Source organism: Spermophilus citellus (assembly GCF_964194105.1).
Source record: "Spermophilus citellus genome assembly, chromosome: X".
Classification (NCBI taxonomy): domain Eukaryota; kingdom Metazoa; phylum Chordata; class Mammalia; order Rodentia; family Sciuridae; genus Spermophilus; species Spermophilus citellus.
In genome coordinates, this window is record NC_138190.1 from 146,774,530 (window position 1) to 146,791,674 (window position 17,145).

Sequence of the window (17,145 nt, forward strand, 5' to 3'; positions counted from 1 at the left end):
GGAATGGCTCATTGTTTCCCAGAAACTCTGGTCTTCTCCCCTGAGGGCTGTGGTACACCACATAGGGGCTAGTAGGATCATAGGATTGTAGGATGGAGCCTGCTGGGCTCTAAGAGGCAGGAGCTGCCCTGAGAGCAAAGGCCATGAACTTGCCCCACTCCCTTGCCTTCTCAAGGGCCTTTTTGCCTGTTTTTCAGGGGTCTGTCATCCTGGGTGGTTCTAGATCAGAAAACTGGAGCTTCCCCAAAGGTGAGGTCTGGCCCCAAAGGTGAGGTCTGGTGAACCTTGTCACCAGGGGGGCTCTGCTGATGGCAAGGCCAAGGCCATGTGCACTGGACTAGTTCAGTTCCAGGAGGATGTATCACATGATCTTGGGGGATGCACCCTCTTATGTGCAGACTTCTAGGAAGAAGATATAGGAAAAGTGAAGTCAGGGAGGGCTGTGACCCAGCCGAGGAAGGGGGCAAGCCCAGGACAGCCCAGTGTTCTCACCAGCAGTTCCTTGGCTGAGGAGAGGGGCACTGGTGTGTAGGGGACAGTATGAGGGATGACAGCCTCATGCTGCTCTCAAAGGGGGAAATGGTGTGCAGCCTGGCAGTGGCCTGGCTGCTTTGAGTGTGGAAGAGCCCAGCTCCTTACTGTGTCCTCAGGAGGAAAGCGTGTTGGACGAGTATGGATAGCACTGTGCTGGGGGCAGGGTGTTGGCAGTCACCAGTGACCTGTGGCTGCTCTGGCCTTTTTCCCATGTGCCTTTTCCTGGTCACTTCCCCTTTACTTCCTTTGTCCCTTCCCTCTCTCTCTCCCTTCCCTTCTCCCACCCTCTCTTTCTCCTTCCCCCTCATCTTCCCTCTCTGCCTCCCTCCCTCTGGGCCTCCTCCTTTCATCCCTCCTGGCCCCCAGGTACCCTCAGGGCTACAGAAATACCTTGTGCACTAAGCCTTGACCTCGAGCCCAGCTGTCCCCGTCCATGGCTGGGCCTACTCTCAGGAGCCTTGCACAGCCCCAGGCCTGAAACTGAGTCACTGAGGCTGCACCAGAAGACCACCGGGATTTATAGCATGCCAGCTGCACCGGGCGAGTCTTAATCAGGCAAGAGCAGGGAGTGAGATGGGGGGACAGGCAAGGAGTTGGCCATGGGGCGCAAATAATTTACCCATACTAGGCAGGACTGGCCACTGTCAATCCCAGTTCACTGCCTCAGATGGGTTTCCAAATGGATTTGGGGCCAACAACAGCCTCTGTGCCCCGGCTGGCCAGTGCTGTTGTCAGGAAGGTCCCTGACAGGAGGCACTGACACTTCTTCCATCCTTACCTGGGCAAGCCCTCCCAGCTCTGGGTGCTCATAGTGGGCAGAACTGGGGGTGGCCTGGTGGGTGGGGCCTTGCAGGGCATGAGGGTCCCTGATGCAGCCTGGCTTATACTGAGTAAAGATTTATAGAGTATGTTCTGGAAGACTGGACCTTAGTTCCGTCTCAACCCTTGGCTTCTTCTCACCTCCTCCCCAGGTGTCCACACTAAACCATTTTCCCACCATCACCGCACCTTGCCTGGCCACTGGGACTGCAGGTGGCCACCTATTCCCATCTGTGGCTGAGCTGAGGCTACTTCTGTGAGAAGGCCCGACAGATAGGATGGGCGATATGGCCAACAGTTCCATCGAATTCCACCCCAAGCCCCAGCAGCAGCGGGAGGCCCCCCATGCGGGCGGCTTTGGGTGCACATTGGCTGAGCTGCGCACCCTCATGGAGCTCCGAGGGGCTGAGGCACTACAGAAGATCCAGGAAGCCTACGGGGATGTCAGTGGGCTTTGCAGGAGGCTGAAGACCTCACCCACAGAGGGTAAGTCCCTCTGGCTGGGTGGGGCCACAGGGGAGACTGGGGCCACAGGGCCTACTTACTCCTGAGGATGTGGTCAAGGGATCCATGTGCCCCTGCAGCACTTCCTAGAGGGGCTCTGTGGAGGGGAGGCCCAGGTGACCCTTGAGGAAACCAAGACCAGGACCCTGAAAGTGCCCTCCTCTTGAGCAGGAGACACCGTGCAGGAGGTGCTGTTGTCCTTGAGTAACCTGAATCCTAATGTGTGTGTGTGTGGCCTGACCCCCTCATCTACAACCCCTAATCAGCTCTTCTGCACCTTGTAGAGTGAAAGGGACAGATAAGAACAGTATGAGGTGTACACACACAGGCCAAGGGCCCCAAACTGCATCCCAGAAAATCCCTTCCAAGGAATGAGGCAGGGCTAGGTGGCTCCTAGTTGATAGAGGAGGAAACACAGCCCCTAACTGCATTTTGGAGGATTCCCTGTGTGCTCATCTCTAATGTTCAGTTAAGGAAGCCAGAATAGGTGGGAGGGGTGTAGGGTACAAGTCTTCTGGGACTGAGGTTGCAAGGGGATTCACCCTGGGAGAGAGGAATGGCCTAAGGATGGCACAGGGCTATTGGAGTCTGGTGGGAAGGGATGGCCAAAGCTATGGCACAGTAGTCCCATAATGCTGATTGGAAGTGACAGTGGTCACAGGCAGTCCCAGAGAGGCAGTGCCACAGTAAGCCTCTAGGAAGCCTAGTGAGCATCCTCTAGAAGAGTCTGGGATAGAGACCTGACTGCCATCTTGGAACCCCACCTCCCCTTGCGGGAGGCAAAGCTCTGTCATTCCCTGTGTGGCCTTCCTCAGCCCTGCTGGGGTCTGCCACGAGGCAGGGACCACCCAGGAGCCAGGCACAGCCCCATATTCCAGGAGCTGGAGCACTTTCTGGTCCAGCTGGCACTGGGCTGGCAGGGTTGCCAGGGCTAACCCAGCCCAATGCCAGGCCTGCTCCCCAGCCAGCACTGATTGATTTCATCAGCTGCCTGTCTCAGTGGCGGCACCTTGGCCCACCCAGTGCTGCTATCCCTGGCTGTCACCCTGGGTTCCTCCTACTTTCTGGCACCCCCGTCCCATCCATCACCAGGCCCTGCCCACTCTAGTTTATAAATCAATCCCTTGATGCATTCCCTCCTGACCATTGCCTCTACTCTGGTCTAGGCATGGCCCATCACTTTCAGCCTCCTTGCTCTGCCCTCACCCCCCCCCCCTCAGACTTTAGGGCACAAATAGTATCCTGGTGCTGTGATCTCACCCTAGCTGGGCTTCAGAAAGCTCACTCTGTCTTCATGGGCCCAGGGGAAAAGCAGAGGTAGAAGGAAGGAAGCCCATAGGGCAGGTGAGGAATTCCATGGTGGAGTGGCCTCCCTGGGCCACCTAGGTCTCCCTGTACCCATGGACACCCTGTCCAGCCTACCGCACGCACCAGCCTGGAGCAGCATGCTATCAGGGCAGATGGCTGGGCTCTGTGCCAAAGGATCTCATTCCTTCCCTCCTCCTTGCCCACCCCCCTGAGGACTTGGGGCCTCAGAGGAGGCCAGAGTGGAGGGCCATTTAGCCACAAGGGCTCTGGCCTCTCCCAGATCAAAGGAAGCAGATGGGCTTCAGCTGGCAGCTCTTCCCTCTGCCCGTCAGGCCTTGTTAAATATTTAAAATGTCAAGGCCCCTGGGAACCTTCCTGATTCTGCCACAGAGCTCAGGAACTTGCCTGGTGTCTGAGGAAGGGGTGGGTGTAAAGAAGGGCAGGTGTGCAGGTGGGTGGCCCAGCCCCTGACATGCTTCTGAGCACCTGTGTCCCTGTAGCCCCAATGGAGGGAGCCACGAGGCCTGGCTCTTCTTCCTGCAGAATGAAGCAGCCTGAGAACCAGCCCCTCCTCACAAGCTGCTCAGGCTTCAGCTGTCTGATGCTAGGAGCAGGTGTCTCTCACTCTCCTTGTCCCCTCAGCCAGGCCATGAGCCACAGGAAAGCATGAAGTTTTCAGTAGGCCTACTGGATTGGCCAAAAGTTCTCACCCAGGCTCAACTGCTCATTCCAAATCAGAGACAGTGGCCTGAGCTGTAGGAGGGCTGGCTCCACATCAACCCCCTGGCAAGGTGGGAAGATGTGGGGGTGCCAGGAGGGGCTTTATGGGGAGGAGGGAGGCCAGGTAGGTTTGTGGAATGTTGGGGGAGAGGGATTGTGACTACTGGCAATCAGCACATCAATCCACTGCCTTCTCAGTCTTTGTAGAGATCCAAGGGGCTTCCAGAACCTGTCCTGAAGAAAGCTGCTCATGTTTGTCAGAGAACCTCAGTGATAGACTTTGTAGGGGTACTTGGGCCCCATGCCCTCCCCTGTCTGGTCTCCACAGGCAGTCATGGGAAGGAGGGGGCAGATTAGCTGAGAGCCAACACGATGTGGTCCTAATCCAATTCTGATGGCATCTGGCCTCTGCTCTGGGCAGACGGCCCATCTGTGTCCATGCCAACCAGCAGGCCCCTGCCCCCATGCCCTGGACCCAGGCTGCCCTAAGGCCTGCTGGGCAGGCATGTGCTCAGAACCAGAGGGGCCTCAGCTGCCTCCACCCCCCACCACAATGAGTATTGTGGCAGCAGCAGCAGCTGTTAGGACCCCCAATCCCACAGGAAAGGGGCCAGTCTGAGGGCAGCTGCTGGTTTCAGGCAATAGGAGAGAATTGCTGCAGTAGCAAGGGCAAATCAAGGCCAAGGGCAAGGTGGGGGAAGGGGAAGGGACCTCCAGGAAAGGGGCTCAAGGGCCCACTGCCCTTGGGGACAATCCAGGCATGTGCATCAGGACAGCAGGAGACAGACTCACATGGTGCTTTGGGGACCTACAGGCTTCAGGGGACTTTGGTCTCACTCTGGAAGCTCCAGGCCAGGAGCAGTAGAAACCCCAGGTATGTGGGAGGCTCCTGCTGCCTTCCTGGGGCATCTCTCATAGTTCCTATAGGTAAAGAAGATAAGGCCCGGTCCAGAGTGATGGACATGTCCCTCAGCTAAATCCCTGGCCTCAGTCCCCTACCCTACCCAGTCCCCTATCCTGCCACCACAGAAGCTGAGGTCTGGATTTTCTCCCAGACGCCCTACTGGAGAAGCTGCAAGCCTTCTGAAAGAGGCCTTTGGCCCTGGCAGAAATCTGAGCCACCAGCTGGGCCCAGGCGCCATGAGGCCATGAGAAGAAAGGCAGGGACAGCTGTGGCCCTTCTGAGTGGGAAGGACACTGTGTGGCCATCGCCTAGCTGGGTGGACGTGCCAAGGCTGTGTAGGCTGCGGCTTTTGCTCTTGTTGGCCCTTCCATCTCGAATGGGCCTCACCCTGCCCCTTTGCAGAAGCCCCATCGTCAGCACTTCTTGTTCTCGAGTCATCTGGGGCTGAGCCTTCCTAAGCTCACTGCCCAGTGAGGGCCCCACGGACCGGATGGCCCTTCTGCTCACCTCCTGTCCATGCAGCAGGTGGCAGGAGTTAACGCCAGACACTCAGGGCCAGAAGTCATAAGCTGCTGTCTGTCCACCAGGTGTCAGTGTGGGGTTGGGCACTTTGGGGGTGCAGCACTGAGGATTTGTGGGAACTCAAGGAGGGGCTGGATCAGCCTGGACTGAGAATCCTAAGGGCTAAAGGCAGGGGGTTAAATCATCTTACCTGCCTACCTCTGAATAGGTGTGCAGGCTCAGAGGCCCATGGCTTGGATGCCAAGCCTAAATGGGCCCGAGGAGACTTGTGTCTCCCAGCCCACAAGAACTTGCTCAGGGTGTGGAGGTAGCCTGAAGGGCTCTAGAGCCATGAGTGGAGTACTTCTGAGCCCCTGGGCCTACATCAATTAAGGAGCTTCGGCTGCTTAGGACTGAAGGGGTCCCCCACCAGAACTGGTTCCCTCCCCTCAGTGTCCTTTGCCTCCTGATAATGTGCCATTATCACGAATAACTGATGATCTCCCAGCATCCCCACCTCTTGTCTTTAGGGATGATGGATGACAATTGGACTAGGAAAGGTAGCTGTCATTGTGAAGCCAAGGCCAATTGTGGGGCTCCTAAGAAAACTAACTGTGGCTCTGCCCATAATTCAAGTCTCCATGTGTGCACACAGGCTCCCAGTTCTAGAGGAGGCAGTGGGAGTCCACGTCCTACCCCTTAACCTGGGCTTAAGGTTGGCACTACAGCCAGGCTCTGGGAGAGGTGTTGTGAATGAGGCAGCTATCTCCTTGCACACCTCATGAGCACCGTGGCACCAGGTCCTTGCTTAGCCTCTCACAATTCCTGTGTCCTGGAAGCTCAACATCTGGGAGGCTCCCTCAACCTGACCTGGCCTGCAGTCAAGAACTCTGACTTGGAGCTGGGGTTGTGGCTCAGTGGCAGAGCGGTTGCCTGGCATATGTGAGGCACTGGGTTCGATTCTCAGCACTGCATATAAATAAATAGACAAAATAAAGGCCCATTTTTTAAAAAAAAAGGAATCTCTTAAAAAAAAAAAAAAGAACTCTGACTCATGGGCTCAGACCCCTTTTCATCTCCAGCCTCATCTGCCTCATTGAGACTGTGATGGGCAGGGCACCTTCCTCCCAAATAATGAGAAGCTCCCCACCCATCCCAGCCCAGGGGCCCAGGCATGGCTGAGTATATGATGCTGCCCACCATGGTGAGGTCAAGCAAGGCTTTACCACTGTGACTCTGGCTTTGCTTCTCCCCAGTCCACCCTGTCCCTCAACCTGGTTTTCTGGGTCTCTCTCTTCATAAGCCACTATTGGTCCCCCTGTCTGCACCCAAGAACTTGCATCTCCCACTAGCTCTCATATTCCCCCTCTCTGTTCCTTTCCTAAGAAACTTCTGGAAATCAGGCTTCCACTCCCTGTTTCCAGTGGCTGCTCTGTCCTCCTCAGCAGTTGTGATTCCAGAGATTCCCATATCCCTGGGCCCTGGATGTGCATGTGCTCCTGGTTGCCTCCATGCCCTGCTCCCTTTGCAAGTTAGGCTGTGAGACCTTACATTCTCTGGGACCAGCAGACCATGGGAGTAGGGTTATGGCCAAGGCCATTGGCTTTTCTGCTCTTAGGATGTCCATGTCCCAGAAGCACATTTTCATCTTATAGACCTATGTGGGGCCCAGTGACTAGTCTGCTCTGAAGAAGACAGGGAATCCATGTTTGGAGCTAGAGAGATCTTTCCTGACAGGAAGAAAGCCCTACTTCAGAAAGGGTTCTGGTAACTTCTTTGACATCCAGTTGAAACCAGGCTAATGTCACCCACTCCCCTTTGACTGGTAACCTTCCCATAAACCCACTGAAGCTATCTGGATGCTTACTTTTCCTGGGGAGCTGCTTGCTGCTCTCTTTTATTCCTGTTTCTGGGAAACCCTGGTCCATACTAGGCCCTAATGGGCCCCTCTGTGCTTTTCACTTGTTGGGCATTAACCATCAGTTTCTTGCAAAGCCCCACTCAGAGACATTTTGGATGGAGCACAAAACAGCACAGGCGCCCCTTTACTCATGTGTGTATCAGGAGGAAGCTGTAGCCCCTCTACCTGGCCCAGCATCCCTTCCTTAGACTGGGTTCTCTCAAGCTAGCTGTGGAGAGCCACACACTCACTCCCACGTGCTTGGCCCCAAAGGTCTGCAGAAAGGCTCATGGTGCCATGTCTGCACAGTTCCTGCCTTCTACAACCATAGAGTTTAGAGGGAGAGGCAGCCCAGCCAGAGACCCCCAAAGCAGCAGGTCAGGCAGGGCCTCTTGGGGGTTCCTAGGACTAAAGGTTGCCTTCTCATCCTTTCCCTCTGTGCTTCTACTGCCCTCCTGGGACACTGTGCAGGACTGGCGGACAGCACCAATGACTTGGAGAAGCGCAGGCAGATCTATGGGCAGAACTTTATCCCTCCCAAGCAGCCCAAGACGTTCTTGCAGCTGGTGTGGGAGGCCCTGCAGGATGTGACCCTCATCATCCTGGAGGTGGCCGCCATCGTCTCCCTGGGCCTCTCCTTCTATGCACCTCCTGGAGAGGAGAGTGAAGGTGAGGGGAAGGGCTCTGGGCTGGAAGGAGTGGGGGCAGGGTCCTAAGATGTCCCACCTGGGCTTGGCTCTGTAACTTCTTTTCCTCTTCCCTTCTCTCCTTGGGCAAAGCCTGCGGGAATGTATCCGGTGGGGCAGAAGATGAGGGGGAGGCTGAGGCTGGCTGGATCGAAGGGGCCGCCATCCTGCTGTCTGTCATCTGTGTGGTGCTTGTCACGGCCTTTAATGACTGGAGCAAGGAGAAGCAGTTTCGAGGCCTGCAGAGCCGCATTGAGCAGGAGCAGAAGTTCACAGTCATCCGGAATGGGCAGCTCCTCCAGGTCCCTGTGGCTGCACTGGTGGTGGGGGACATCGCTCAGGTCAAGTATGGTGAGTGTGCCAGTCTTCACCCACCCCACCAAGGAAGCCTGACTCCCATTTCCAAGAAGCATGGGCCACAGGACACCCCCAGTGCAGGCTGTCCCCAGTACACAGGTGCTTTCACCCACAGGGGGCATGAGGCAGCATGGAAAGGGAGTATTAGAGATGCAATCACACCCCAAGAAGCAGACTGTCTCCACATCCCCCCACTACTGCATGAGGGAAATGTTGACCCTGTCCACTGCAAGCTGGACAACATGGCTAGTTGTTGGTGGTTCCCTCCCCCACAAAGGAGGAGACTGAAAGAAGAGGGATTTCGACTCCCTTGACCACCTGGCTCATCATGTCTGGAGGGACCTTCCCTGGGAGAGCCGGGAGGAGGTGGTGGGGAGAAAGGTCCCCTGGACCCACAGCCTCTGGTTCTGGCTCGGGGCGGACCTGTAGGAGACCTGCTGCCTGCCGATGGCGTGCTCATCCAGGGCAACGACCTGAAGATCGATGAGAGCTCTCTGACAGGCGAGTCGGATCATGTGCGCAAGTCAGCTGATAAAGACCCTATGCTGCTTTCAGGTAAGGGCTGCCTTCCCAACCAGCCCACTGAAGTCAGCAGATTGGAAGCCATTTGGCCCAATATCCCCATTGAAGCCATTTGCCAGACTCACCTCAAGGAGGGCGATTTCCCTAAATAGGTTTTCCAGTTAGGAGGTCTGAGGACTGCACCCATCACAAAGCCAGAGTGGGCCACTGGAGAACTGATGGTGGTACCTACAGCCACAGGGCTCCAAAAGACCCTTGGTAGTCCTGAATGGGGAGGAAATTTCATGGGGATCAAAGTAGCACTTCTCCCAAATCTAGACCTTCAAAGAGATCCAAAAGAGGCAAGTGTTCCTTTTCCAGAAGGTTCTGACTTAGCCTACCATTTATCCCAAGGGGAAATCCAGTGTGAAACTGGACAGAAAGGCCAGAGCCCCCTGTGATATGGCTCACTCATGTTTCTGCCAAGTACCTACCCCTCTGGGCCTATGGGTTTCCTCTGAGCCACCAGAGGATTTGGGTCAATATAGCTGTAGCAGCCTCTGAGTGATGAGTTCTGGCCTCTGGGATTCCTTGGGAACCCTCATGTAGGCACTGAACATGTCTCCCACCAGGTGGTGCAAATCTCTGTCTCAGTCTCTCTGTGTTGCTGTGTTAGGCACTCATGTCATGGAAGGTTCTGGAAGAATGGTGGTAACGGCCGTTGGTGTAAACTCCCAGACAGGCATTATCTTTACCTTGCTTGGAGCTGGTGGAGAGGAGGAGGAGAAAAAAGATAAGAAAGGTAAGGCAACCCTGACTTCTAGTTTCTAGTGCTGACAGGGACAGTGGGGCACTGCTCTTCTTCTTTGTCTGCCTATCAGCAGTCTCCTGCTGGCCAATCCCAGGCTCCCAGGAGATCCAGCCCTCAAAGGATGACAGGCTATGTCCTCTCTTCTGATTTTTCTTGGCAATCCTTCTTCTAGGGTTTTGTCCCCAAAAGTCAGCAGGCCAGGGGCCCCTCCAAATCTGAGTAAGGGCAGCTTCCCTGGAATAGCTGCTTTCTGAAGGCTTTGGAAGGCTCTGCCTGGACAGGAATGAGGTCAGAGGGATACAGGGCTAGACTCGTTGGCTTCACTGGATGCTCTAGGAGCTTAATGACCACCTTCAGGGTGCTCAGCCCTTATACCCTTAACAGTGAATATACAATAAAATGCCAAGAATCGGGGGTCAATACAACAGCCAGGGAAACAGGGGTCCTGAACTCAGAGGTGGAGGACTCTTAAGCACAGCAAAGAAGACATAGTAGAAAGGATAGGATTTGTGAAAGGACATTCAGGGTCACAGGATGCTGGGATGGGATAGGGGCAGGACCAGATCACAATGGGTGATGGCTCTTGCCCTAGGGACAGCAGTGTCAAAGGACAGATAACTTCAGAGAGCTCAGCTCCATAGTGGTCATGTCCTCCCTAGCACAGAGCTAGTCTGCTGCCCTGCAAGCGTGGACAGAGTCTCCTTTGGTCCTCAGTCTAGGGCCTATAAGCTATGGAGTTGACCTCTATACTCCCTGACCCCCTGGATCTTGGCACTATGGATCAGGCTGTTCCCTTCTGTAACTCTGACCCACATCTTTTTATCACTCCCTTGGTTCTGGCCTGCATTCACCCTCAGGCCTCTCCTGTAGCCCAAACCAAGTGGGGAATGGAGATTTCTAGATTGGTGCCTCCCAGCTGAGAGAAGCCACCTGGGCCCATCTACAAGTACAAAGGACCTGCACTGTGGGGAGAACTCTGCTTTCTGTGGGAAGCTCCAGCAGGAATCTGGGGCCAATGACCTGGAGAAGGGATGATTAGTCTTAGGCTGCCAGAGCCAAGAAAGCAGGTGAGACAGGTCAACATAAGGAAGAATGCTCTATCAGCCTAGTCGTGGGCCACCTCTTGAAGCTCTCTGCTCATGGAGGCAGTGACAGAGGAGCAGCATGAGCTGCAGTGGCCTGAAAGCTTTCATGGACCATCTCCTGGCCACCTGGGCCTGTGTGTCCCATGTGGGCACCTCCCTGCTGCTACCAGGCCAGGCCTTCCCTCCACCACCTCATGTTTGCTGTACTAAGGCCCCTATCCCTGTAAAGCTAGTTCAGAGTCCTCCCCTAGTGAGAAGCCTAAGGGTGCACAGGCAGGTAGTGAGCCCAGGCCTCATCTGGTCTGGGCTGGCCGAGGCTGGAGTCCCTAGACCTTTCTATGTAGAAGAACAATTGACTCTGCCTTGTGGCCTCTTGGTCCCAGCTGATTAGCAGGGAGTCCCTTTCCACATAGGGCCACCTTCCCCCTGCTAAGGTTCTCTCCCTTGGGCTGTTGGAACATATATTTCCTAGTGTCCCCTGTGGTTCCTTTGCAGAATCCTGGCCTCTTGCTCTGTCCCTTAAATGTTGGCGTCCTTCACTGCTGGGTCCTAGGCTCTTCCTCTTTGAACATAAACAGACCCCCTCCAACCTCTACCAGGACCCTTTCTCCCACCCTCTTCAGCACCAATAGGCTGTGCAACTTAGTGGCCAGAGCTTCTTTGAGGAGGGGTACCCTGATGGGCCCTAAGGGGGAGCAGCAGCCACCATGCACAATGTCTCCCCCCTCCTTGCCTCATTGATTCCCTATGAGTCAATCAGTCTGTTGGGCATACTCCAAAAGTGCCCCCTGTCCACTTGCTGCCATTTGCCTTTTTAAAAATATTTATTTTTTAGTTGTAGTTGGACACAATACCTTTATTTTGTTTATTTATTCTTACGTGGTCCAGAGGATCGAACTGAGGGCCTTGCACATGGTAGGCAAGCACTCTACTGCTGAGCCACAACCCTAGCCCTGCCCTATAGTCTCTCCTTCCTTTGGGCCCTCACAACCCCAGGGCTTCCAGCAGCGCCTGCCCTTGTTGTGCTGTGTTATCATCTTACTGTCATCCTATGTCTATGGGTGTCTCTTTCCCCTCCACCTCAAATATCTCCCTTACCTCTGAACTATCCTCAGCCTCCACAGGAGCCCTGGACAGAGGCCCCAATCTATGTTCCACCTCTGGATAGAAGGAGGATCTTGCCATGCTTTTTGGGGATCCCAGATCCCAATCCCCCTGCCTGGGAGCCACCTAGCACCTTGTCTGTGTCCCTGGATCCCCAATGACATGAGCTATTTTGTGGTGACTGATAGATCAAGTCCCTCCTGCCCTGGTTAGTTCCCCTCTGGATTGGGGCCAGCGTAGGCATGGCCCCCAGGATAGCCCTTCTAACTGCCACCTACCTCGTGCAGCCCTCAGGTGTGGTCAGCACTGTGGGAAGGCCCTTCTCAAGACAGCAGTCCTTTCAGAAACTTCCCACTGCTCTCCCATGCGACTCAGGAATCATCCAGTCTGCCTTCAAGGCTTCACTGTATGCCTGGAGTCAAGGCCCAGTGGGAAGCCCTGGCCCTGGGTTTTGTGTGGTAACCACATTCTGGGAGGTGGTGGCAGAATGAGCCTGGAAAGTACAAGGTATGGAGAAGGTCTCTCTGTGGGCAGCATCAGGGCCACCAGCAATTAGGTGCATCCTCCTCCCGCCCATCCCACGTGGTTCCAGGCTGCACTGTCTGTGCTCCAGCTCTGCCTACTGTCCTGTGCATGTCTGTTTGTCTTGGCCATATGGATGTTCTCAAGTCTCCGTGTCTGTCATTCCTCTTCCATTGTAGGAAAGCAGCAAGATGGGGCGATGGACAGTAGCCAGACCAGAGGTAATGTGTACTCAGTGCTGCTAAGGGCAGCTGAGGAGCCTGGGGGTTGGGGCTGGGTAGAGTGGGTGTGCGGGAGGGGCCACCCACCAATGGAGCAAGAGCAGCACCAAGAGACCAGGTGAGTGAATTCAATGGTCCTGCCCTGGCCTGAGAATGGAGGAGCACCCCCTAGGGCTGCTCTGAGCCTCCCATCCATGGACACTTCTGGAAGCCCAGACCAACCACCTAGATGTTGGCTAGCAGACACCTGAGCTATTGGCCATTATGCACCTGAGATCTGTGCATAAAGATCATCTGTGATAGGTACCCTGGGTCCTCTGGCCAGAGAAGGAACCTGATATACAGAGAAGTTGACTTTCCCAACGCTCTGGTCCTGGTCCTATGGGTTTCCCATGTCAGCTTCCTTATGACTGACCCTGTGAGCCAGGGTGACAGAAAAACCCTCCAATGGGCAGAGGCCCAGCTCTCCTCTAAGCCCTGAGTCCCTAGTGGGCTCTGGCACTCTGTGGCTGGTACGTGCCTGGCTGTGAGACACTGGAAGAAGTAGCTGGACAGCAGATGGCATCCCAAGGAGGAGAAGCAATGGCAGGTCAAATCAGCAGTCAGTTCTGGGTATTGGAAGTGTGACCTCAGGAAGGCCATGGTACAAGAGATGGACCTTCTCGAGCAAGTATGGTGTCTACTCACCCAGGGACCTAGGGACTGAGACTGGATCAGATAAGCCAACTAGAGCTGAAAGGATGATTGAAGTTGGGAGGGAATTTGGGGAAGGGCTATGGGAGCATGACAGTAGTTGGGGTACAAGGATAGAAGTGGCCCAGCTGGGCAGGACTTGGCATATCCCTGAGGCTACTGAGAGGAAGGTGCTATGGTGAGTGGCCTTGGGCTAGAAGGTGGGGAGGGGGGATACAGAGGTGATGGCTGTATGCAAAGAGCCCCATTGCATGGGAGACAGAGTGATGGGGGATAAAGACAAGCAGGGAACCCCCAATTGCTGGGTCAGTTAGCCCCTCCCTGTGGAAGAGTGAAGGTAGCAAGTAGAGTAGACATGATTACTTTGGGAATGCAGCTGAAGACCCTGGAGCTCAGGGAGTGCGTGAGGCCAGAACTTGGCAAAGAGGAAAATGAGGAGCCGCGGGGTGGGGACATACTACCACCATATCAAGTACAGCAAGGATGAGGAAGGAGGGGGGAGGGGAAGGGGAGTCCTCTGCTCCAGCAGGGAGGCAGGGAGGCAGTTGGAGGGTCAGAAAGAGCTTGCCTACTGCAGCCCAGGGAGCATACGAGTGGGAGTAGACAGACTGAGCAGGGGTGACTGGGATAGGAGGAGGGTCCACCAGGGCCCCTAAGCCTCCCAGTGGAGCAGGGAGGCGGCTTGTACACCAGTGAGCAGATGAGTCAACCTCAGGTTCTGGAATATTCCTTGGACCACAGACCTCTCCTCAGGTATTGAGATTTGGGGCATTCCAGGACTGGCCACCTGTCTGTGTGCCCAAGTACCTTGTTCTTGTGTCTGTCCTCCCTTTCCATGAGAGAACCATTTCTCTCTCCTACCTAGCACAGTGATGGAGCTGTCCAGCCACCTTAGGAGGGTCTGACCTTAGGCAGCAATATGGGGGAGGTCAATAGACTCCCTTTTGCCATGTTAAGCTTGGGATTATATAAAAGAACACACAGTGAATTTCATTTCATTTTGTATGGTTTGGCATGTCTTCCCCTGTGATAGCCCCTTGTAGCTCTTTCATCCTGGCTGTGCCCTAACCTTGGCCATGGTATTCCTCTGTGTGCAGCTAAAAAGCAGGATGGGGCAGTTGCCATGGAAATGCAGCCCCTGAAGAGCGCAGAGGGTGGGGAGATGGAGGAGCGAGAGAAGAAGAAAGCCAACGTGCCCAAGAAGGAGAAGTCAGTTCTACAGGGGAAGCTCACGAAACTGGCTGTGCAGATTGGAAAAGCAGGTAGGGACAGCCAGAGGTGGCAGGCCAGGGGCCACCAATCATGCATAAGGGACCCTGGGATCCTGGAGATGGAATCATGACATGTAGAATCAGGATGAGGAGATATTGCAGGTGGTATGGGCCAGGCAGCCAGAGGCCAGCTAGGGCCATCAGGGTCTGGCCCAACTTTCTCCAGTGAGCATGGATTCCAAACCCTTCCCTAAGGCCCAAATCACAAGCTGACCTGTTACCCAGCATGCTCTGCCCATGGCATGGTCAAAAGGCAGCCAGCAGTATCGAGGGCCTACTGGCTGGAACTCTAACTTCTGAGGGTGGGCCAAACCTAGCCAGTCCCTACAGCTGTGCCTCTCATGCCTTTGGACATAGGCTCTCTGTTCTCCTTTCCACATGTCTTAGGGGACTTGACCAAAGAACATCTCAAGCTCTTATGCAAACAGGCCTTTCTCTGCCCCCACTGAGCCCACCCCCCAGCTGTTTATCCCAAAACTCAAACCAAATCTGCTTTGAGCTGGCCACAGCCACAGTGTCCCTTACCTCTTCTTCCCTCTTTCTCTCTCTTTCTCAACTATGGTGGCCCTCTTCCTCCCCAACCCTCTGTGGCCTCCATCATGACCGGACAGGGCTGGTGATGTCTGCCATCACTGTCATCATCCTGGTCCTCTACTTTGTGATTGAGACCTTCGTTGTGGATGGCCGGGTGTGGCTGGCAGAGTGCACACCCGTCTATGTGCAGTACTTCGTGAAGTTCTTCATCATCGGTGTCACTGTGTTGGTTGTGGCTGTCCCTGAGGGCCTGCCTCTTGCAGTCACCATCTCCTTGGCTTACTCTGTCAAGGTAATAATAGTGTTTACAGTTGTGGGCTTTCAGCAAGCACCTGGGCTGCATTGAGGACTAGGGGAGGTTGGGTACACCTTGGGGAGGAGAGAAGGCATTGAGTGGGGACCAAGGGGCATCTTTGCAGATCTGTTGACACAGAGGGACTTGCTGTATTCAGGGGCGTTCCCCACCTGGATCCCTGGGCACAATGAGATAAGCCAGAGAGCAAGTGGGTGGTGAAGTAGATCTGAGGGTTAGCATCTCTAGGACACAAAAATAGAGAGGCCAGAGGGTTAGGAAGTGAAGATTCCAGTACTGTTTGTGGAGATGGGAACAGGGAGGCGCTGGGACATGAGAAGACTATGGGCAGAGCATGCGAGAGTCAGGATGGCATCAGGGAACCTCAGGGCCAGTGGGTAACCTGAGAGGGGCCTCTGAGAAGATGAGGTCTGAGGAGAGTGACTGCCTGAAGTCTGACTGCTAGCTCTTTGATGAGAGTCTTTCTGTCTCATAGGTCTGCTCCCTTGGTTTAGCCACCATATAGCCCAGTGCTGATCAGGGTTCCCAATGGGCTGTTAGTACTACAAGTACATCATATTTGTGTTGACCATTTCTTGTTCCCCTTAACCTGATGAGTGAACAACACAAGTGTCCCCACCCGATCTATGCCCTTTACAGAAAATGATGAAGGACAACAACCTGGTACGCCACCTGGATGCCTGTGAGACCATGGGCAATGCCACTGCCATCTGCTCAGACAAGACGGGCACGCTCACCACCAACCGGATGACTGTGGTCCAGTCCTACCTAGGAGATACCCACTACAAAGAGATTCCAGCCCCCAGTGCCCTGACCCCCAAGATCCTTGACCTCCTGGTCCATGCCATCTCCATCAACAGTGCCTACACCACCAAAATACTAGTGAGCTGGAGCAGGAGGGCAGGCTGACAGAGCTGCTATGGGACAAGGGAAGGGGCTGGGCTGGGGTGTGGCATGAGCTATCCTGAAGAGCTGACTATACCCCCTTAAGAACTTCTGAGAGGCTGGAGGCCCCTCAAAGGTAGAGCACAGGCCTAGAATGCATGAGGCCCTAGGTTCAACTCCCAGCATCACCAAAAAAATATTTTTTTGAGCAGAGTCTTTGGGTTCACCCTCCTCTCAGTCCCTGACATGACAGGGTGCTCTGGCTACTGGGTGGGGCCTGCAGCTTCTAGAAGACCCTTCTAAGTCTGGTGAATGATGAGAATCCTGCCTGCAAGGGGTCACTTTGCAGCTGGGGCATGGCCCATCTAGTCCACATAGTCAGGGAAGCAGTCCTCTGCTCCCCTGACAACACACCCTAAAACACGGTAGCCACAACTGGGCAGGAGCCAGGCCCCGGGGGCAGCATGGAGGGTGCTCTTGGCCTTGGTGCCATCTTGGCTCTCCTCGCCCTGCAGCCTCCAGAGAAGGAAGGCGCTCTCCCACGCCAAGTGGGCAATAAGACGGAGTGTGCTCTGCTGGGCTTTGTCCTGGACCTGAAGCGGGACTTCCAGCCTGTGCGGGAGCAGATTCCAGAAGATAAGCTTTACAAAGTGTACACCTTCAACTCAGTCCGCAAGTCCATGAGCACGGTCATCCGCATGCCTGACGGCGGCTTCCGCCTCTTCAGCAAGGGGGCTTCGGAAATCCTGCTCAAAAAGTGAGTGGGCAACAGGAAGGAGCCAGGGGCTGGGTGGCTGGGGGCTAGTTTAAGGGTATATACAAGATTTCTTGTTTTATTTTTGTAGCAAAATAGACCTAATATAAAATTGACCATTCTCACCTGTTTAAAGTATACAGTTCAGTGGCATTAAGTACATTTACAATGTCATGCAACTGTTACTACTCAAGTTCACAAACATTTCCATCACCCCA

General features: G+C 54.8%; 1 protein-coding gene across 9 annotated transcripts in view; it reads left to right on the top strand.

The window, feature by feature from the left end:
* The window catches only part of ATP2B3 (ATPase plasma membrane Ca2+ transporting 3), a 69,755-nt gene that overhangs the window by 16,745 nt on the left and 35,865 nt on the right, over positions 1-17,145 (top strand). For 8 of the 9 annotated variants that reach the window (XR_014020088.1, XM_081277868.1, XM_081277871.1 and 5 more), the window contains exons 2-12: positions 901-1,089; positions 1,506-1,839; positions 7,662-7,859; positions 7,970-8,227; positions 8,663-8,788; positions 9,411-9,536; positions 12,436-12,477; positions 14,268-14,432; positions 15,053-15,267; positions 15,928-16,170; positions 16,689-16,930. Coding sequence is in view for 8 of the 9 variants with exons in the window: in XM_081277868.1 (XP_081133994.1) it covers positions 1,632-1,839; positions 7,662-7,859; positions 7,970-8,227; positions 8,663-8,788; positions 9,411-9,536; positions 12,436-12,477; positions 14,268-14,432; positions 15,053-15,267; positions 15,928-16,170; positions 16,689-16,930 (1,823 nt within the window). In the remaining variant the exon portion in view is untranslated. The remainder of the gene's footprint in view (positions 1-900; positions 1,090-1,505; positions 1,840-7,661; positions 7,860-7,969; positions 8,228-8,662; positions 8,789-9,410; positions 9,537-12,435; positions 12,478-14,267; positions 14,433-15,052; positions 15,268-15,927; positions 16,171-16,688; positions 16,931-17,145) is intronic. The other variant, XM_081277869.1, reaches the window with a different exon arrangement.